This window comes from Musca autumnalis, unplaced genomic scaffold (assembly GCF_047663935.1).
Source record: "Musca autumnalis isolate F117 unplaced genomic scaffold, ASM4766393v1 scaffold_2, whole genome shotgun sequence".
Taxonomy (NCBI): Eukaryota; Metazoa; Arthropoda; class Insecta; order Diptera; family Muscidae; genus Musca; species Musca autumnalis.
Genome location: NW_027411755.1, coordinates 52,260,015 through 52,281,569, shown reverse-complemented (window position 1 = coordinate 52,281,569; position 21,555 = coordinate 52,260,015). Strand labels below are relative to the sequence as shown.

Here is a 21,555-nt window from a genome sequence, read left to right as displayed (position 1 = left end):
ACGATAACTCTCGAACGGATCAGCCGATTCGAAACTAATTTTGGGTATCGTAATGTTTTGTCCAAACTTAGTTTAAGTTCGAAGATGGGCCGCCTATTGTGCAAGACAACTCTAAAACTTTATTTTTTAATTTAATATTTCCAGTCCTTTATGAAAAATTTTTTTTGCTAAAAATGTTTGGTATATTTCAATGATTTGGTATAACCCCACATTATAGTACCTACAGATTTTAAAGCAAACTCATGATACAAAATTAATATATTTTATATACGGCACAATTATTATGTTTGGTTTTTTGGTCAGTGGCTGTGGATATATCTCCGTCAGCACAGACGACTGATACTTTCTTACTTGTTACTTATTTAAAATTGTCACATCATTGATGTCATATACCATCGTCTATTCTATTCAATGTAACAATGTTTTTTTTTTTCATCGAATGAATCAATGTCTGGCTGACAATGAATTATCATGTCAAACTCTGGAGGCGTATAAGTGATATTAATTTCCATATACATACATTACACCCCCCCTTTCTAAGGGAACAATTCAAATCAGAAATACCTACTAACTATGTATACCCATATGAATTATGAGGTATGACATGTTTTGTGTTGGTAGAAATATGTATCAGCATGTCCTACAACAAATTATTTTCCAGCAAATAATTATGTATATATTCGTTGTTCATATTGTTTCCGTTGTTGAGTTTTGTGTTTGTTTTTTGCCATTCTTTCTGGGAATATCACAGACCTAGATATTCGACAACGTTCTACAGCTTTGTAATAATGAACTTTTTATGTTGTATGTAGTATTTTCATTTACTGGTTACAACGCTCATCTAAATGTTCTGAAGTTATTGGGGAATGGTGGAAGGAAGTTGTTGAGGCAATAGTTCTGAAATATGGAAACTATAGTCATGGAATAGACGATGTGACTTACATGAGTAGAAGGTGTTGTTATGGTACTTCATAAATTTACCATTCAGTTCATAAATGACAAAAGTTTGGCTTTTTTACCCTGCTTGCCTGAATGTCATTTTTCAGTTGTGCTCCTATGTAGATAAATAGGTTCTTTGGGGGAGTGAAGATTGGAGTGGTTCATAAAACAGGCACATGAAGGTAATATTTACATACAATATTGGGTTTTTATTTATCTTATTATTCATTCACTGTGTGAGCGAAAGTGGTCCACGGGAAGTACGTCCTCGTCAGAAGGCTTTTAATCTTCACTTTTTCCGAAGGAATAGACCGATGTAGTCCATATTCTAACCTGATACATTACTGGATGAAATAATAGGTTGCGCAAAGTCTGTATCAATTAGAAACTCCCTGCGAGAATTATCTTGCGGATTTGCCATTTTGGTTGGTGCCGTCAGGGTTTCTTGGAACTTTAAGCACCTGCGCAAGAAAAAAATTGTAGCGTCGTAAAGGGAGCCGCAAGGACAACCTACTTAAAAATTTCGAAACGATCCGAGCGGAGCTCCTAAACTTAACTTTAGGATAGTTTTTTGGCGAAAGTTATATATGCACAAACTGTCAATTTTTGAATGTTGTGTAGAAATTTTTTATTCACAATCAAATAGATTTTCGTTTTTTTTTCAAGCGTATTTTTGGGAAATTAACAGCAAAGTAATGGTTAAAGGCATGGTGCATGAAAGAAAGTGATACAATAATACCAACTGATGCCTTCATTTGCTGTCAAAACATATTTTTAATCAAAAATAATCGTATTCTTTGCGAAGCAAAGACGACATAAAAACAGTGGTGGATATGAAATTCTTTAGTTCGACTCAAATTGTAGTGTAAACAGCTTTAGGGCCATACAGCAAATTTCTCATTTTATTTAATTTGCTAGATGGCTTTATTGATCTGTTTATCGATACAGAGTCGGCGAAAAAAGGGAACTGATGAAGTTGTTTGGTGACAACTGAAACTATAGTATTCCCTACCCTTCGCCCGCAACTAATCAATTTCATATCCACTTTAAAATATTTTGTTGTTATTCAAACAATTGAATTACAACAAAATATGGACTGAAGCTGAAATAAACACAAAGATGTAAAAATAAATAACAAATATTTCTATTTCTTTATTTAAGCTTCGTGAAGAATATTTTAACGTTGTCTTCTACCTTTTGGGGATATTTTGCGCAAAAATGTTGACACCAAATGAAGACTACGGTCTGAATTTGCCTGAATTCGCCTTTTGGATCACCTTATTAAATTCGCCTTTTTTAAAAGGATAGAGATTAGTACAGAGTTTGTAATTCTTAGTAGAATTTTCGCTCACATTCTGATTGAAAAGATGAAGATAATAACGCCAAATCTCACAAAATTGGTGGGTTATTTGAAAAATCAAATCAAAATCAAAAATCAAATTGTAAACACCCGCAATTATGGACCGATCGTCACGAAATTTTGTACGGAGGTCGGGTTGAGATCAGAATAGATCCCTATTATTATTGGTGATGATCGTGAAATGGACCAAAAACATAATATTAATCCAATTTTCTAGCAGCTCTTTAGGTCTCAATAATAGTCCGATCAACGCGTAATTTTAAATAAGGTAAGAGTATATCACAAAGGAGAAGCTTGCAATTTGAGATGGCGATCGGATGATATTTAGAGGGATATAATCTTCTCGGGAGATGGGGATAGCACCAACACACAATTCGGGAGTGCCACTCTCTACAAAGGTGTTAAGGTTATAAGCTGCTCCACAGTGAATGGCCTTGGCAGTCTTTGGGAGGGTTGCGAGCTCGCGGCAGTGTCAGTGGACGAGATCCCCTGTGGTAGAATCATGTCAGCATGGGTGCCACCGCCCTTAGTGGACCCAGCACGCATCCTGACGATTCTCAAGAAACAGAACCCTAATCTCCAAACCGACAATTGGAGATTCATTAGTTCAAACCCAGACCAGGAGGGCCTGACCATTAGGGTATCAATCGACGCCAATGGCCAGGGCTATCTACGACAACGTGAGGGAAAATTGCATTTTGGTTCGGGATGGATCATATTCTGCACCGCTCCAAGGCAGTAGGTAGGCGCAAGCAGCAGCGGCTTTGCATCATGCAGATCAACCTGCATCACTGCAAAGCTGCTGCGGCCGAACTCCTCCTAACCCTCACAAAACACCAAGTTGACATCGCCCTAATCCAGGAACCCTATCTTTATAACAACAGGGTTGCTGGACTGAATGACAAACACTATACCACTTTCGCCGCCTCCGATAAAGATAAGGTAAGAGCATGTATATTCGGCAAAAAGAAACTTAACTTACTTCTCCTCTCTAATTTCAGTGGAGGAGACATAACTGCTGTTAGGATGGAAGACCACTCTAAACGAGTCACTATCTTCACATCTATCTACATGCCCTATGAGCACCCTGATCCACCAGGTCAGCATGTTGAACTGCTGTTAAAAGAAATGGGGAGCACAAGCCTCATCATTATGGGATGCGATGCCAATGCTCACCACTTCCACTGGGGTAGCAGTGACACGAATGCAAGGTGTGAGTCCTTATTTGACTTTATATTAAAATATAATCTCAGAATATGAAACAGGGGAAACGAAGCTACTTTTCAAAACAGGAACAGGGAGGAAGTCATTGACCTCACCCTTATAAACAAGGACGAATCGATCGTCTGTGATTGGAGAGTATCCAACGAGTGTTCCTTTTCCGATCATCGAAAAATACTATTCCACGTCGCTTTAGACGGAATCCATCAAACTCCGCATAGGAACCCCCGGAAAACTAACTGGCACAAATTTACTGAACTTTCTTCTTCAAAACTGGGTATAGTGAAAACTTTATCCTCAGTCAATGAAGTTGAAAAAGCAGTAAATAACGTGACAAGTATTCTGGTGGACAGCTATGAGGCCTCTTGCCCACTTACTTATCCAGGTAAGAGATGCCAACCAGTTTGGTGGAATAAAAATCTAGCGAAACTAAGGAAGACTAGCAGAAAATTATACAATAAGGCCAATAAGACTAAACTTTCCACAGACTGGGATGCTTATAAAGAAGCATTCAACAAATATAACAGCGAAATCAAAAAGGCCAAGCGAAAATCATGGGTATGCTTTAGTGAGTCAATAGAGACAGAGAAGGACATTACCAGATTCCGCCGAATGCTTTCGAAGGACCCAAAATCCATTGGAAGCATAAAACGTGAAGACGGCACATGGACTAACTCTGATCTAGAGACCCTCGATCTTCTGGCTATCACTCACTTTCCAAACTGCGCGGACGTAGCCGATCCCCAGAGCGATCCAATAATACGTAACGCTGCCATGGTGGATAGGAGTGACATCGAGGAGATCATAAGCCGCCCAAAGATCGCTTGGGCTTTAAACACATTTAAACCCTATAAATCTCCCGGACCAGATGGCATTATACCTGCGATGATGCAGAATGCATCTGAGTTGCTTATCCCATCTCTGAAGAGTATTTTAAAGGCGTGTCTGATTTTGTCATACATTCCGGTTCTATGGAGAGAAGTCAAAGTGACATTCATTCCTAAAGCAGGAAAACCTAGTCACACACTTACAAAAGATTATAGGCCGATCAGTCTGTCATCCTTTCTGCTAAAAACTTTGGAAAGACTATTGGACCTTGAAATTAGAGGCAAACTACCAATTTCATCAATCAGTTCTGCCCAGCATGCCTACACTAAGGGCAAATCGGTAGAAACTGCTCTAAATGATGTTTTCGGGTTTATCGAGAAGAATATGGACAACTCAAATTTTACGTTAGCAGCCTTTCTAGACATAGAAGGAGCCTTTAATAACGTCAATTTGGAGTCAATTCATAATTCATGATGAGGGCAAGAGCTTTTTCTTGTCCTGTCGGGTGCGAAAGTAAAGTCCTAAAATCCACTTTCACTAAAAAACTATATTTTTATATTCACAAAAAGTTAAACTTCAGGAACTTTATTATTTCAACTTAAGTGATAGACTGTAACAATAAGACTGACTGTTTCTTAGAAAAAACAAAAATGGATTTTGTCTACGTGACAAGATTAATGTTTTATAAACGGTACCAAAGAACTAAAATTTCTTGTGTTTTAACCAATCAGATCGTGGGTGATTGTTACGCCTATGATGTAGTATGTTTGTTTTTGCATGTTCGATGTTTTGTTGGTACGATAATTCAACTGCAGCAAAATGACCCTGTGGCAAATTTGACTTGGGACTCAACATTCTCCCCCCTTGAAAGCCTTGCTTTCAACATCGATTTCTAGAGGGAGTTTGCAAAGTCTTGTTATGGCACGCTTGAATTCGCCGTCGGATGTGCGCACAGTCGCAACTCGAACTTGTCCATCATCACCTGGGTTTGTTGAGACTACTCGAGCTAACGGCCATTTTATTGGTGGTGTAGAATCTTCCTTGATGAGAACCAGGTCATTCACTTGAATGTTTGGTTGAATACCAGTCCATTTAGGCTTCTGTTGAAGCGACTTCAGGTATTCATTGCGCCAACGATCCCAAAAAATTTGATGAATGCATCGTATAATTTGGTATCTTTTTAAAGTTGAAGGAATATGATCAATAGTTGTTGGTTCCACTACTGTAGTCATTGGCCGACCAATCAAAAAATGTGCTGGTGTAAGTGGTTGAAAATCGTTAGGGTCGCTAGACATTGATGTAAGTGGTCTGCTGTTGACAATAGCTTCTGCCTGACACATGACGGTGTGCAACTCATCGAAAGTTAAAATATTTACTCCCACTGCTCTCTTTATGTGGTATTTTGCTTGCTTCACCGCACTCTCCCACAGTCCTCCAAAATGAGGAGAGCGAGGGGGTATGAATCTCCAATCGATACCCAGCTGACGACAACTCTCATGGACAAGTTTTTGGTGAGACTCAGATAAAAATGATGCAAGTAATTCTCTTAACTCTCTATTTGCACCGATGAAGTTTGTTGCATTGTCGGAGTAAATTGTTGAGCAACGACCTCTACGGGATACAAACCGTTTCAATGCAGCTATGAATGCGTTCGTTGTTAAGTCCGGTACCAGCTCAAAATGTACTGCTTTCACGCAGAAACATATGAAAACTGCTATATAAACCTTTATGGGTGACCTCCCTCTTATTTGTTGTGTTATGAAAAATGGACCACAATAATCAACGCCCGACACTGCAAAAGGGAATGACTGCTGTACTCGGTCTTTAGGTAGGGCACCCATCACCTGTGTTTCTGTGACCGGTTTATATCTATAGCAAAGTATGCAATTGTGAATGATTTGTCTGATTGTCCGTTTCCCATTAATAATCCACATACTTTCTCGAAGAATATTGTGTAGGGTGAGTATACCTGCATGTGAATGCTGTCGATGAAAGTGCCTGATGATGGTATGAACAAACGGATGGTTGGGTGGTAGTACAATCGGGTGTATTGTAGTGACTGGCAGATGTGAATTTTTTATACGGCCGCCAACACGTATTAAGCCATCACTTAAAAATGGTGACAATTGTGAGAGCTTAGATCGTCGATCTACCTGTTTATTAGCTCGCAAACAACGGAATTCCTCTGCAAAATACTTTCTTTGGATAGTCCCGCATGCAGCAAGGAAAGCATTGTTTATTTCCGTTACCTTCAAGGCTCCATGATTGGTGTCTGCTTTGCGCAGCTTTCCGACATAGCGAATAATATAAGCAATGATCTTTAACATTTTCTCATAGTTGTTGATGTACTTGTGGCAGGAAATCCAGTCATCATTAACAATTGCTACTAAAGCTACCTTTGTCTTTCGAATTTCACAGACTGATTCCTCTGGATGAGGTGTAATTTCATCTGGCCAACATTCGATGTCTTCTCTCAGGAAAGGAGGTCCATGAAGCCACAGGTCGTTCTCGATCAATTGTGAAGCCGTTGCACCTCGTGACACAATATCTGCAGGGTTAAGTTGTGAGGGGACATGACGCCATTTGATGGACGGACAATATTGGTGAATTTTGATTACACGATTTGAAACAAACGTCGTCCAACGTGTTGGTTCTCCAGCAATCCAACACAACGCAATTGTTGAATCTGACCAACACACTATGTTTTTTGGAGCCACGGGAAGTAGTGAGAGCACCGAATTCAAAAGTTGAGCAGCAAGCAGCGCTGCACATAATTCTAGCCTGGGCAATGTTGTGGGTTTAAGGGGAGCAACCCTAGACTTGGAGCACAAAAGTGACGAAAACACTTCTTCTGATTCATGTGTTACGACATAGATGCAAGCCCCATATGCTTTTGTGCTGGCATCTGCAAAGACATGAACATTAGTATAATTATTGAAAACAACAAACCTGGGTATTTTAATTTGTGCAGTGAGTGACAGCTGTTGGCGAATATCAGACCACTCCATCATAATATCTTGCGGTACTGTTTCATCCCAGTGACATTTGAGCGACCATATGCTTTGCAGGAGAAGTTTGCACCTAACCACTAAGGGATTGACCAATCCCAAAGGGTCAAACAATCTTGCCATCTCCGATAAGACAGCCCGTTTGGTGATCCTGGATGCAAAACCATTCATGTTGTTATAGGTGTAAGTAAAAACATCTTCGGTTGGTGACCACTTAAGTCCGAGTGTTTTGATGTATTGAAAGTCATCCACAGTGATGATTTCCTCACGATCTGGCGGTGAAATGTCGTCCAATATCTCCTCATTGTTTGCACCGAATTTCCGTAACACAAATCCAGATTTTTTAAGAAGTTCCGTCACTTGCCTCTTAATTTCAATGGTGTTCTCTATTGTGTCGCTACCAGTTATGAGATTGTCTACGTAAAAATCTCGCATTGTTACATGTGACCCCAATGGAAAATTAGCTGCTTCCGCCTTTGCCGCTGCTTGAAGACTTTTGACAGCTAAATAAGGGGCACAACTCGTGCCGTATGTTACTGTATTTAGCTTGTACGTTTTCAAAGTTTCTTGTGGTGAAAACCTCCATAAGATACATTGCCAGCGACAATCCTCATCATTTACCAGCACTTGCCGATACATTTTGGCAATATCGGCCACCATTGCATATTTATGGAAACGAAAACGAGTTAAAATGGAATAGATATCCTCCTGTAACGTAGGCCCAACTCGTAAAATGTTGTTTAGAGACAGACCGTTTGATGTTTGGCAAGAGCCATCAAAAACAACTCGCAGTTTTGTTGTCGAACTGTCGGCCTTTGTTACGCAGTGATGTGGTATGTAATTGAACGACGCAGTCATATCAGTGTTTGCTACTGTCATATGTTTCATTGCAATGTACTCACGAATAAACTCACCATACTCTCTCCTTAAATTCTCATCTTTTTGCAATTTCCTCTCAAGAGAATAAAATCGGCGCTGTGCTATTTCTAATGATGACCCTAGTTCATTCGGAGATGTTTTAAATGGCAATTTCACTATGAATCGGTTTGTTGTTGGGCACCGGTATGTTGTCTGTTCATAAAATCGCTCACACTCTTCTTCTTCTCTATTGAGTGATTTTGCTGTTTCCTTTGTGCACTCTTCTATACTCCAGAATCTCTCCAAAATTGCATCAACCGTTGGCTCAGTTGTTGTTGTTATGCAATGGTAATCAGGCTGATGAGAACAATGTATGCAGACAAATGAAAAATAATTATCCGTTCTTTGTTTTGTTATTGCGTTTGGCAGTGGGGAGTTTGTTATCAATTCATCTTTAAACCGAGGTGAATTTTTATGCAAAGCAATGAGTGATGATTGATCAGCTGTGTTTTGTATCAACGTGTTTTGTTGATTTATTGATGAACCAGCAACAATCCAACCTAGTTTTGTTTTTTGAAGAATTGGTGTTGTTGCTCTTTTTACTTGACCAACAAGCAGAATGTCATAAAAAAGTGATGCTCCGATGAGCAGATCAACGGGGCCAGGAATATTAAAACACTTGTCAGCCAATTGGATATTACTTGGGATGTCCCATTCTTTTGTGTTTATCTTCGTCTGCGGTTGGTATGACGTAATCGATGGAATTATAACAGCGTTTATCGTGGAAGAGAACCCAGTAGTGAGGGATTTAATGGCAAGCGAACAATTTGTGAAGGCACTTGTTTTGTTTGATGCAATACCGCTTATTTCCATATTTACCGTGTTGCGGGGTACTCGTAAGTATTGGGCAATGTGCTCTGTGACAAAATGAAGTTGCGACCCCGAATCTAACAATGCGCGTACAATTATCGATCTTCCTTTTAGAGATTGCAATTCTACTTGAGCCGTACCAAGAATGACTGAGCAATCTTCATTCGAAATATGCAGTGTGGATGGTGACATAGTTTCTGGTGACAATGTGGTAGGTGGTGGTGGGGCAGCGACAGGGGCAGTTGGTGGTTCCTGAGACGTTTTACCTTGTTGTCTGTGAAGTAAAGTGTGATGCAAACCATTGCAATGTTGACATCTATTGGACGACGGGCACTTCGATGCGATGTGATTAACTCCCAAGCAATTTAAGCATAGTTTGTAAGTTTTAACAACACGGAATTTTTCCATTTCTGTCATATCAATAAATTTGCGGCAATTGAATGGGTTATGGGTGGGTGAAGTTTTACAAAAACAGCATTGAGTTGCATTCGAGGCTACGAATGACAAAGTGTGAAATTTCTTCGAAGATTGCGATGGTTTCTGATGAAAAGATCTCCCATGAGATCCATGTTGTTCCTTTGTTGTTCCTTTTGAAGATTTGTGCGCAATTAGGTCCAAGCTCTTACATTTTCTTTCCAGGAATGACGAAAGGTCTTTTAACTCTGGTAGCTTCAGATCGCTGTTGATTTCTCCATTGTCCCAATTTGCAAATATTTCTTCCTCCCATTTTGCTTGGGTATCTGCATCCAATTTAGAGACAATAAGGTGAAGCAATATTCCATTCGCTATCTGGTCTTTGGAAGCTATAGATTGGAGTGCGCGAACGTTACCATTTACTGAATCGATGAAATCTCTCAATTCAGGTACTGTGTGCTTAGTGAAATCTTTTATGGCAAATATTTTTTCAATGTGTGATTGAAATATGAAACGTTTGTTATCATACCTCAACTTCAGTATGTTCAATGCTTCTTCATAATTTTGTGGTGTCATCTCTAGAGCCTGGATTAACCTCGCTGCTTCTCCTGTGAGGCAGGATCGTAAATACTGAAATTTTGATAGTGGAGAGAGATCAGAAATATCGTGCACTGACAGACAGAACATGTTGTAAAAATCAGTCCAGTCTGTATACTCTCCGCTGAACTTGGGCAGATGTAGTGTAGGGAGTGTTGGACGAGCTTGTTGTTGTGCCGATGATGAAAATATGCGCGTGCTACTCATTGATGGATCCGTAACATTCAATTTAAGGCTTGACATCCGCTCGAGAATTTTAGACTTTATGTTGAAATAAGCCTCTTCAAAAACTGACCTGTGATCCATCTGAAATTGTGACTCGTCAAGGATTTCTAATTGACTTTGGATTTCTTCAAATGAATGAAAGCGATGTTCCAATAAAGACAACTTAACCTCCAATTGGTGGATAGTGAGTTGTTCGAATTCCATAAGATTGTTGTCTTCTTTAATCATAGTTTTTACCAAATTGTCACGATGCAGCTCCTTAGGCCGAATTGCGTTGTTGCCGACGCCATTTTGAGGAGGAGTCAGTGGTTCCGATTCATCGAGAAGATTTACAGCGTTTTGTTCCATAACTAATTTGACCGAACCAAAAATAAACCAGGAATGATAATATCCGGCTCGAAGGACCTATGATGAGGGCAAGAGCTTTTTCTTGTCCTGTCGGGTGCGAAAGTAAAGTCCTAAAATCCACTTTCACTAAAAAACTATATTTTTATATTCACAAAAAGTTAAACTTCAGGAACTTTATTATTTCAACTTAAGTGATAGACTGTAACAATAAGACTGACTGTTTCTTAGAAAAAACAAAAATGGATTTTGTCTACGTGACAAGATTAATGTTTTATAAACGGTACCAAAGAACTAAAATTTCTTGTGTTTTAACCAATCAGATCGTGGGTGATTGTTACGCCTATGATGTAGTATGTTTGTTTTTGCATGTTCGATGTTTTGTTGGTACGATAATTCAACTGCAGCAAAATGACCCTGTGGCAAATTTGACTTGGGACTCAACAATTCACTTGTGGGCTTGGACTGCTCCTCTACCCTAATCAGTTGGATTGACAACATGCTTAGTAGTAGGATAATAAATTTGCGCATCGGCTATAATTCCATTAGGAAGTCTGTCACCAGAGGCACACCTCAAGGAGGAGTACTTTCACCATTACTTTGGCTCCTAGTGATCAATTAAATGCTCCAAGAATTTGACAGACTTCGCATTAAAACCACCGCTTACGCCGATGACGTTGTCTTGATGATAAGTGGGAAATTCCCTCAGACCGTATCGGATGTCATGCAAGGAGCCCTTATCAAGTTAGCGGGTTGGGCCCATCAGAACGGACTAATGGTAAATCCCTCTAAAACAGAGCTGGTCCTTTTCACAAGGAAGAGGAAAATTTATGCAATCACTCTACCAACGCTAAATGGTGTCACTTTAGAGCTCTCTTTGGAAGCCAAATATCTCGGCATAATTCTGGACCATCAGCTATCATGGAAAAGAAATGTCGAAGAACGCGCCAAGAGAGGACTAATAGCACTGTACACTTGCAAGAACTCCATTGGTAAGAGTTGGAGACTGAGACCACAAGTCATACACTGGGTTTTTATGACAGTCGTACGCCCAATTCTCACCTATGGAGCTCTAGTTTGGTGGAATGCCCTAGGCAAGAAATCATATCTGCGTGAAATAAACAGAGTCCAAAAAGCAGCATCAATGCTCATAACTGGTGCTGCTAGGAGCACTCCAAAGGCAGCCCTTAACGTGCTGTTGGATCTTACTCCGTTAGATCTCATTGTAGAGGAGCAGGCATCTAAGAGCGCTTTACGTCTCAAGGAGCTCAACCAGTGGTGCGGCTCCCAACGGGGCCACGCTGCGATTCTCAACCGAACGAATGTGCCAACAAGCAAGGAGCATTTAAGTGACTACATATCACCACAAATGAACTTCGAGCAAATAGTTGTGCACATTCCCAACAGAGAAGCCTGGACCCACAACACTCCACCACTAGACGGTATAGAGGTCTATACCGATGGATCTAAGATGGAAAATGGAACAGGGGCAGGTGTATACAGCGACATTCTCAACCTTCAACTCTCTTTTAAGTTGAATAAAGAGTGTAGCGTTTTTCAAGCAGAGATTTTTGCAATCAAAAAAGCTGCAGAACTAATTAAGAACATTAAAGAGGACATCGATGGACCGGTGACTATATACGTCGATAGTCAGGCGGCCCACAAATCACTAATGTCCTATTCCATCAAGTCTGCAGTTGTTTTGGACTGTATAAAAGTATTAAGTGACCTAAAATCAGCAGTAACACTGTGTTGGGTCCCAGGTCACTGCAATATTGTAGGAAATGAAATGGCGGATGAATTGGCACGCCGCGGATCAGAGTCACAAGATATCATAATCGAAAACTCAGTCAAGCCACCCTTGTGCTACTTCATGCGGCTGTTAGAACAGGGCTATCGGGATAAGGCTAGTCAGATTTGGCAAAACGAACCTGGTTGTAGGGTTTCCAACGCAATCTGGCCACTCCTTTCCAAACGCAGAACATCATCTCTACTTTCATTGAAAAAGGTCGAACTCAGACTAACAGTTGGTCTAATCACAGGTCACTGCAACATCAGAGCAATGTCTTATAAATGGGGTAGAACCGAAGGCGCCGACTACTGCAGACTTTGTGAGGATAAGGAGGAATTAGAGACAATCGAACATTTACTGTGCCGCTGTCCAATGCCCACGATCAAAAGACTACGGATAACGGGTGAACACACGATCCAGTCTCTCTCATCCTTCTGTGAAACCGAACCAAAAAGTCTTCTTCTTTTTGCCAAGAGCCTAAAATGGCTGCAGCAAGAAGAATTGACAGTACCAGGATGAACAATTAAGCTTTTCTTTCCCACTTCTACCTCAATTCTATCCTCCTAAATATTTCCCTTTCTTCTACAACATCACATTCTATTTCTCTCCTTTCAACAATCTTTTCAGCTAACAACACCCCCCCAGGATGAACACAATGGACCATAAGGTCTCCAAGTGGAGTGACCGTCGATTACGTTGACGGTTACGCGTCCTTTAACCTAACCTAACTTAACCTAGAGGGTTAAATGGACCAAAACTTTTGTGTGAAAATTGTGAAAAATTTTAATATACAGCTTATATCTTAATTCCTGGAAGTGACATTCCGGACAAGTGAGATATACTTGAAAGTGGAACGCTTGACCTTTCAATTGATGCCAATTATGTTGGTGTGCATGATCAGATAACAGAGTTACAGTCTAATATATTCCGTTATTTGCTTGTAGTGTAATAACAGACTCGCTAGAAGTCGCAATTATACATCAATAGTCACGAAATTTTGCACCGGGTAAGAGTATAGGTCGAAAAAGATGCCTACAATTTTGAATGGTGATTTGATAGCGGGTCGCAATTATGGACCGATTGTAACGAATTTTTTAAGGAGATTGGGTTCGAGCCAGAATAGAAATGATTAGTTTTTGCTGATGATCGTGAAATGTTCAGGGAATGAAATGGACCAAAAACAAAATTTTAACCAGTTTTGTTGCGGCTTGTAGGTCAAAATAATAACCCGCAAAATGTTAAACAATGTTTGAGTTTATGATGAAGAAGAAGCCTACAAACCAACGTGAAGATCAGATAATACTTAGTGGGTTAAATGGACTGAAATTTTTTGTGAAATTGGTAAAAATTTCAATAACGTAGCGGTTAAACAACGGAAGTAGTAGTACTACAAAAGTGGGTTTCATTACATTTTAGTTTGTGTGAACTAAATTTTCATTTTGTCATGCTAGGTAACTTTTTGGTTTTGGTCATAAGTATTATACATTACATCTCTGATATTTGATAATTAAATTTTCACAATCATTGAAAAGAAGTTCCGTGGAGAGCGATTGCCCAGGGATAGTGGTATAGGGTATCCCATGGTCGGCTCCGTCCGACTATAGACTTTTCTTACTTGTTTTTTTTTACTATTTGTAGTTCTACCCTTCTGTACATTCCCAGTTTGAAACTCTATGTTCAGTCCCTAAACCAGAAAAAGTAAAACTATAAACTTCATAATCACACTAACTCTTTCCATTCATACTGACCTGGCATTGCATATTTCCCATTGGGAATATACAGACACCAGCTATTGTTCTATAATCTGCTTTGCCTAACTCTTTTTTGCTGTGTTCAGATTTTGTCGCCAGGTCGCTTTATTTGCAAATGAGTACCAAAAAGTTTATGCATTCCAAAACGAAACTAGACAAGTAAGAAAGACGATAAGTTCGGCCAGGCCGAACTTGTTATACCCCCCACCAAGAGTTGTATTGAGGTAAAATAGAAAAATTAGTTTCCTTTCGTTTATGAAGAAGACTAAAAACCAAGTTTGGTAAAAAATGTGAATAACCTTCAAAACACCGAAATTCAGGAGATACTGTTCCATGGGGGCTATATCAAAACGTCGATCTATACCTACAAATTTCTGGCTGAAAGTTTTTAAGCTCAAAGAAGACTAAATACTAAATTTCCGATATTTCGGTAAAACCTTCGAAATACCGAAAATCAAGAGGTACGCTTCTATCGGAATATAGGAATGCGCGGACCTATATTGATAATTCTCTTCTGGAATATTTAATAACCCCATGGAAGACTAAATACAAATTTCAGTCTTTCGGTGGGATATTGACGTCACAACCTTTAGAATTACGAAAATCGGAAGATACCGTTCTATGGGGGCTATATCGAAACGTGGACCTACGCCGACGAATTTCAGTCAGAAAGGCTTTTACTTTCAACAAGGACTAAATACCAACATTCAGCCCTTTCGGTGGTTTGCTGTGGCCACAACCTGCAAAATACCGAAAATCGAGAGGCACCGTTCTATGTGGGCTATACGAAAGCATGGACCTATACCGGAAATAGGGAGATACTGTTCTATGGGGGCTATATTAAGGCGTGGACCTATACCGTAAAATTTTTGGGGGAATGTTTTATAACCCCACCGAAGACTGAGTACCAAATTTCTGGGTGATAATGATGCTAAAACCTTAAAAATACTGAAAATCGGATGGTAACGTTCTATGGGGGCTATATCAAAACGTGGACCGATATAGCCCAATTGCAATACCAAACATCCTAGGAGTAATAGAAACTTCTACACCAAATTACAAAGCTCTATCTTTAAAATTGCGAGCTGTATCTAGATTTCAACAGACGAACGATGGACGGTCAGACGGATGGACATGATTAAAGAATTTTACCCTGATCAAGAATATATATACTTTATATGGTCTGCGATGAATAATTCGATGTGTCACAAACGGAATGTCAAATTTAATTATACCCTACATATTATGGTTGAGGGTATAAAAATACAGACAACACCAATCTCCTTAAGCTAATAAAAATAAATGGAAAAATTGAGCACCCAAAAAAGCTAGTTGTTAAAGGGTTGGAGGTATGTTAGAAGAATGACATAAGAAGAAGAACTTTAATATACATATAATGCTAAGTGAAAAGGATAGACTTTTTGTCAGTACAACTCACTGAGTTCCCATTTAAATTAAAATCAGTTTTTTTGAAAAAAAAAAACGAATTTAATATTTCTACATTCAAATTCTTTCTTTTTTCTCTGTTGCCTTAAACCAAACAAATCCAAATGATTGTTTACCCTGAAACGTCTCTTGTCCATCTCCTAGTTATCTCCTTCTTCTGCATCGTCTATAAATGATGTTCATCTAAATGTAGCAAACAGTTTGCTTCATCACTTTAAACCGCAATTCAATCATGGATTTGTCTGTGTGTTATTTAGTTTGTCACCGCATCCTTCTTTTTTCCTTTACAACAAAACAAATTTACTTTTCGTTTATTTCTTTATACTGCAATTTTGCAAATCGTTTGCAAATATCGTGCGTATGTTTGAGAATATATATTCTCAATATCTGTGTGTACACGTCTCCTTTTGTCTGCTCACTTGCCAGTTTGAAAAATTAAAGGATTTTCTTTGCGATGAAAGGATGTAGCTACGAGTTTGTTTTCGGTGATTTCTGTTGGGGCTTTCTCTCTGGGTTTTGCAAATGTGATTGAAGTTTGGTTTTTGCTCAGTTTGTATACCGTTTTATTTCTGCTTTGTAGTTGTGTTGGTGTAGATGTGTCACATGTTTACAATTAAGTTTTCTTTGTTTTTATTCTCCTATTATTATTTCTGCATTCATCATCAAAGCCAAAGCAAATTTTGTTTTGCCCCACAAAGTAAGTGAGATGTTTGTTCTACGGTTAGTGACACAAAGAATGTTTACAAAGCAAATATTTTTTGTGTTAAATTTGATACAAAAATATTGCACCTCACTTTACAGGCTTTGCAGGGGCTACTTTTTTAATCTGGGGGCATACTCAGAAAAAATAGAAAAACTAAACTTTAAAACCAACTCTTGATCTCTCGATTGATTGATTGATTATATCAATGTAACAGTTAGATAAAGGAATTACTGTTCAACATCACGGTGCGCCTGAACCAACTTTATATGGAAGGTGCTTACACCTGGGAAGGTTTTGCAGATTATGAATCTACAATGTTCATAGATGAGAAAATCAAAAAAATACAAAAAATGACAGAATAAATCATGGTCAAAGTTTACATTTTTAGATTTTTTTTAGGTTTTCACGATTTGGCTTGGAAGCCGCAAGTCCAATTGAAATTGGATTTGAGAAAATGTTGTAGCTGCGAAAATTTTGTATAAGGTTGTCCTTTATGATATTTTCGTACATTTTATCATTTTTTGAGATATAGAAGTTCAAGTTGGGACAACGCACTGACTGCATCACCTACTTATAAAACAACGTCATGTACGTTGCGCCTTCGCAATCATATAAATAGATTCCGCTGAAAACTAGTGCCCAGGGAAATTGGTGTAGAGTATCACATGGTCGGGCCCTTCCGATTATAGCCCTCTTTTACTTGTTTAACAATAAATCGATTAACCAAATTACTATAAATCTAAACAGATTTTTTAAGAAAAAAAAAATCAATGCAATTTTAATATACTTTTCTAATAAATTACACAATACCAAGAAATAAATATCAAAATTCTTCGACATCTTCTGAGATTCTTCATAAACAAGCAAATTCAATTAATCTCAATGCTATCATCACTTGGTCATATACGAAAGAAGTTTCTTTTATAATTTTTTGTTTATGTAATTATATGTATAACATTATGTTCCTTGCGGTTTTAAAATAATGGCTCTTGCTAAGTACAATTAGAAAAGTTTTGCAATAATGTCGTAAGTACGAGTGTTTGGGTTGTGTAGTTTCCTTTTTTCCTTCAATGGCTGTGGTGTTGTTTTTATGAATTAATGGCAAAACAAATAGCTATCAGTGGTACTGGCAACGAAAAGTATGGGAAACGTAACAGCAACATGAAACACTATAAAAATCATACGGAAGGAAACAACCAAGTTTGCTATAGTTAATTCTAAAGATACCTAACAGTTTTTGTTATTTTTTATTTTCTTACTTTTTTGAAAACAAACTTAAAAGTTATATCCTATTGCAAATATCATCCATTCTATTGCATATATCCTATTGCAAATATTATTGGGGTAGGTATAAACATTTGGTAATGATTGACAGCTATGTCTGCAGCAGTAAAATGAGTAGGGGTTATCGTAGGAAGAATACACAACATTGCCAATCTTAACTGATTTCAATATAATTTGGCGCACCGTTTTTGTAGACCGAATTCCGCCAGACGTTTCAAATTTCATCATATGTATATTATTTCGATGAGGCACATTTTACCCGTATGAAAGTGAATATACCCTCGTTGGCATATAATTTGCAAACTTTTTTATGCCCTCATATGCTATGCTACGAGGGTATATACACTTTCATACGGGCAAAATGTGCCTCATCGAAATAACGGTTTTAGACCCAAGTATGTTTGGACGAAATGTGTTTCAGACAATGTAGAGTCGATATAGGAATGTCCGTCTGTCTGGCTGGCTGGTGGCTTTCGTAATATTTTGTCCAAACTTAGTTTAAGTTCGAAGATGGGTTATATCGATCCACTCCTTCTGGTACATCCGCCACAAAAGTTCGAAAATGTTCGGAAAACTTGTGTGTACGATAACTCTTGAAGGAAGTAACCGATTTGGTCCATACTTTGCAAATCGTGAAATGTTTACCAGATTAGATAAGATTCCAATATGGACTCAATCGGCCAATTCCTTCGCGTACCTCCCACACAAAATTTCGAACAAGTTCAGTTTAGGGCCTGCTCTTGAATCGCTTTCATTTTTGTTGCAGCAACTTGTATTCACTGCCGCCCATACGACGGTAAAAGTTTCTAAAGGGGCAAGTCCATACTTCCTGAGAAAAAAACCTGAACGTTACAAAAAATCCCTTTGACACCATGTGTAATGGTTGCAGCACAAGATAACGCTCGAACGGTACCCGATTTGGTCCGCGCTTTGAACATCGTAATATTTCTACAAGACATAGATCAGGTTGAAATATTGACTACATATGTCAACTCCTTCTGGTACCTCCCACACAAAATATCGAAAAAATTCAGTTTTCGACCTTCTCTCGAATCACTTTGATCTTTGTTGTAATAAGTTGCATTCGCTGCCGCCATTACGACGGTACAAGTTTTTTAGGGCGCAAATCCATTCTTCCTGATAAAATAGCCCCAAAGCTATAAAACCCCCTGTGGAACCATGTAAAGTGGCTGAATAAAGCGCACGATAACTCTTGATCGGATCAGACGATTCGGTCCAAAATTTGGCTTCCGTAATATTTTTTCAAGCTTTGTTTAATTTCGAAGATGGGCACTATCGGTGCGCAACTTCCAGTACCTCAAAGTTCGAAGATCCTTTGGAAAGATACACCCGGTATGAAAATAAATCTATCCGTTCAAAAGTTATAAAGTTGCGGTTACACTTCAGATAATCTAACCATTTTTCTCGCTTTGGCCCAAGAAGGTATTTGTGGTCGACTGCCTCCTTTTCAGTACTTTGATAAAGGTGTTAAATAATCTCATCAGCCTCTTTTAAGTCAATCTTCAGCACATTGAACAACGACGTAAACGGCGTATTGTTGTGGACTTGGTTTCTTTCACAGTCAATTTCGATTTCATCTCGGATTCCATTGATATTGGAAGGCGCGACATGTATTATCAGTGCATGTGAAGCACCACGATGAGACTGTGGGTGAGTCATATGTTTGGGTGTGGTGACAAACTGAACATATCATTAATGTCCCGAGATTTGGTTCAATCTTGGGGCGCACCAAAAGAACCCTGATCAGGCATTCCAGAATATGTCACTCTCAGTACAGAAAACAAGGTCCTGAGCATGTCAGCTTATATAGCGCAGCAATCACTGCAATATTATCTTCTTGTTGATCCTTTTATTAGATTATCAATGCACCTTGTCAATTTTATATCGGCATTCGGCTGATATAGCATTTATATTATAAGACTATTTGTAGTCTCTAGATACAAGCGGATTTTAAGCATAATAAGATTGGTCTGCATTAATTTGGTATAATTTACCTGTTCCATACATAACAGCATTAGTACAGCATGACGAACATAACTTCACCCATTCTCTTTAAAGAAATCGATTTCAGGTCCTAAGACTTTACTTTTCTTAACTGTAAATACTTCCCCTTTTTTAATGCAATTTAATTTAGAAATGACTAAGGTTACTTTCTTACCTATCTTGTCAGAGCTACAATAAACTAAGCCATTATTGCTGAGTTGAAATCACATTTCTATACGTGTGTAACCTTAAAACTTAGTATTTGTACTTGAACAGTAACATAAAGAAAATCAAACAAACACACATATACGAACATACACATATCCCCAAAGACAACACTGACAAATAACTATATGTAATAATTTACAAATAAAAGGACCAACAATACATACACACACTCAAACGCACCGTAAATGGAACACATATATATGTATAACTGCTAAAGCAACAAATTATAGACCAAAAATACTCAAGTGCCAAAACAAGAATAAACACAAGATTTCTTTACATGCAATGGTTAGAGAGCGAGAGAAAGAAGAAGCAGAAGAAAAACTAACGGGCAAAAGTTTTTAATTAAAATTTTACGCAAGTTTTAACAACAAGAATTCTCTACAAAACATAGCCCCATCCTACTTTGTCAGAGTACAACATACATGTACACATATGGTTTCTACAAAATAATCACGTACATTTATGTGAAAGTAGTAAGTAAGAAATACACTTGTCTATGGCAATATCAGAGAGCTTAAGTATGTACAAATGTATGTGTGAGTGTGCATCTCGCTGTGTGCAGCATGAGTATAAAGTTATTATACACTAAATTGTATACACAAAACATAATATACAACTACACACATACACTTGAATAACAACAGGTCTATACAGCAAAGCGTGCGTATTGTTTCTTTTGTGTGTGTGCTGCACATGCAACTATTCGAGGTTCGCTAAGCACTAAGAGTCCTTCTATGTATAAGGTAAACAAATCCTTAAGAGAGATAAAGAGGAATATAAACACATACGCATATTCAAACAAACAGTAGAATGCATTCATTTCTACAAGCACACACATACATATGGATGCGTATATCCACCAAAGGATGCATGTTGAGTTGCATTGTGGCTCTTCTACAATGCACATTACTAGCAACAATACCACCACAACAACTACGAGTAGTTATTCTCTTAACTTTTTTCGCCACATTTTGTTTTCGTGATTTTCTGTTGTTGTTGCATAAGCATGGCGCTAGTTTGTTCGTGTGATCATATGTGTATAGTTATAACAAACATTCATATGAACACTAATAAATGTTCAAATTGTTGTTTATGCACAAAACTACACAATAACAAACTAACTTAATAAAAAAGGGACATGAGAACATTGGAGTGATGGAAATGTTTTGCTTAGCGCCAGAGGGGGAGAAAAATGGTATTTCTAAAACAAGTATGAACGGCATTAAGTTCGGCCGGACAGAACTTATTATATCCTCTTCCACGAACTGGATTGAAATAAATAGTAACAATTTGTTTCCTTTCGTTTATGAAGTACTAAGCCCTTGCTCTTATTCCTTGCAGGAGCAGAATTTCTTAGCTGATAATACTCCCTTTAAAAGAGCCCACATGAAACATCATAGTTATTATTTCCAAAACATGAACCAGTATTTACAATTTTTCGAATTGCGATTTTGTATCCTATGGTAACACACAATATTAATTTACAGCAATCTCGGTTCGAAAATTTGACAAATTCCAGTTGAATAATGTGGCTAAAACATTCATTTCATTTTTAAGGAGAAGGCGTTTTATAGCCTTCATCTAAGGGCACCTCCTGATTTTAGGTATTTTCAGGATTTTAGAAACCAATTTTCACAAAACTTTACTAGAAACTGTCAAAGTTGTTCCGTGTTTTGGTA

At 38.3% G+C, this 21,555-nt stretch overlaps 2 protein-coding genes across 2 annotated transcripts; one reads left to right on the top strand and one right to left on the bottom strand.

Moving 5' to 3' along the window:
- Positions 1 to 4,816: 4,816 nt before the first annotated feature.
- On the bottom strand, positions 4,817 to 10,668 carry LOC141392245 (uncharacterized). The gene is made up of 4 exons (XM_073965196.1): positions 10,391 to 10,668; positions 9,094 to 9,358; positions 6,598 to 8,064; positions 4,817 to 4,846 (listed from the first exon to the last, which is right to left on the bottom strand). The coding sequence occupies exons 1-4, from the start codon at positions 10,666 to 10,668 to the stop codon at positions 4,817 to 4,819; spliced, it is 2,040 nt and encodes a 679-aa protein (XP_073821297.1).
- Positions 10,669 to 11,287: 619 nt separating this feature from the next.
- LOC141392243 (uncharacterized) lies at positions 11,288 to 12,976 on the top strand. The gene has a single exon (XM_073965195.1). It carries the CDS (start codon positions 11,288 to 11,290, stop codon positions 12,974 to 12,976), a length of 1,689 nt encoding a protein of 562 aa, XP_073821296.1.
- Positions 12,977 to 21,555: the final 8,579 nt, after the last annotated feature.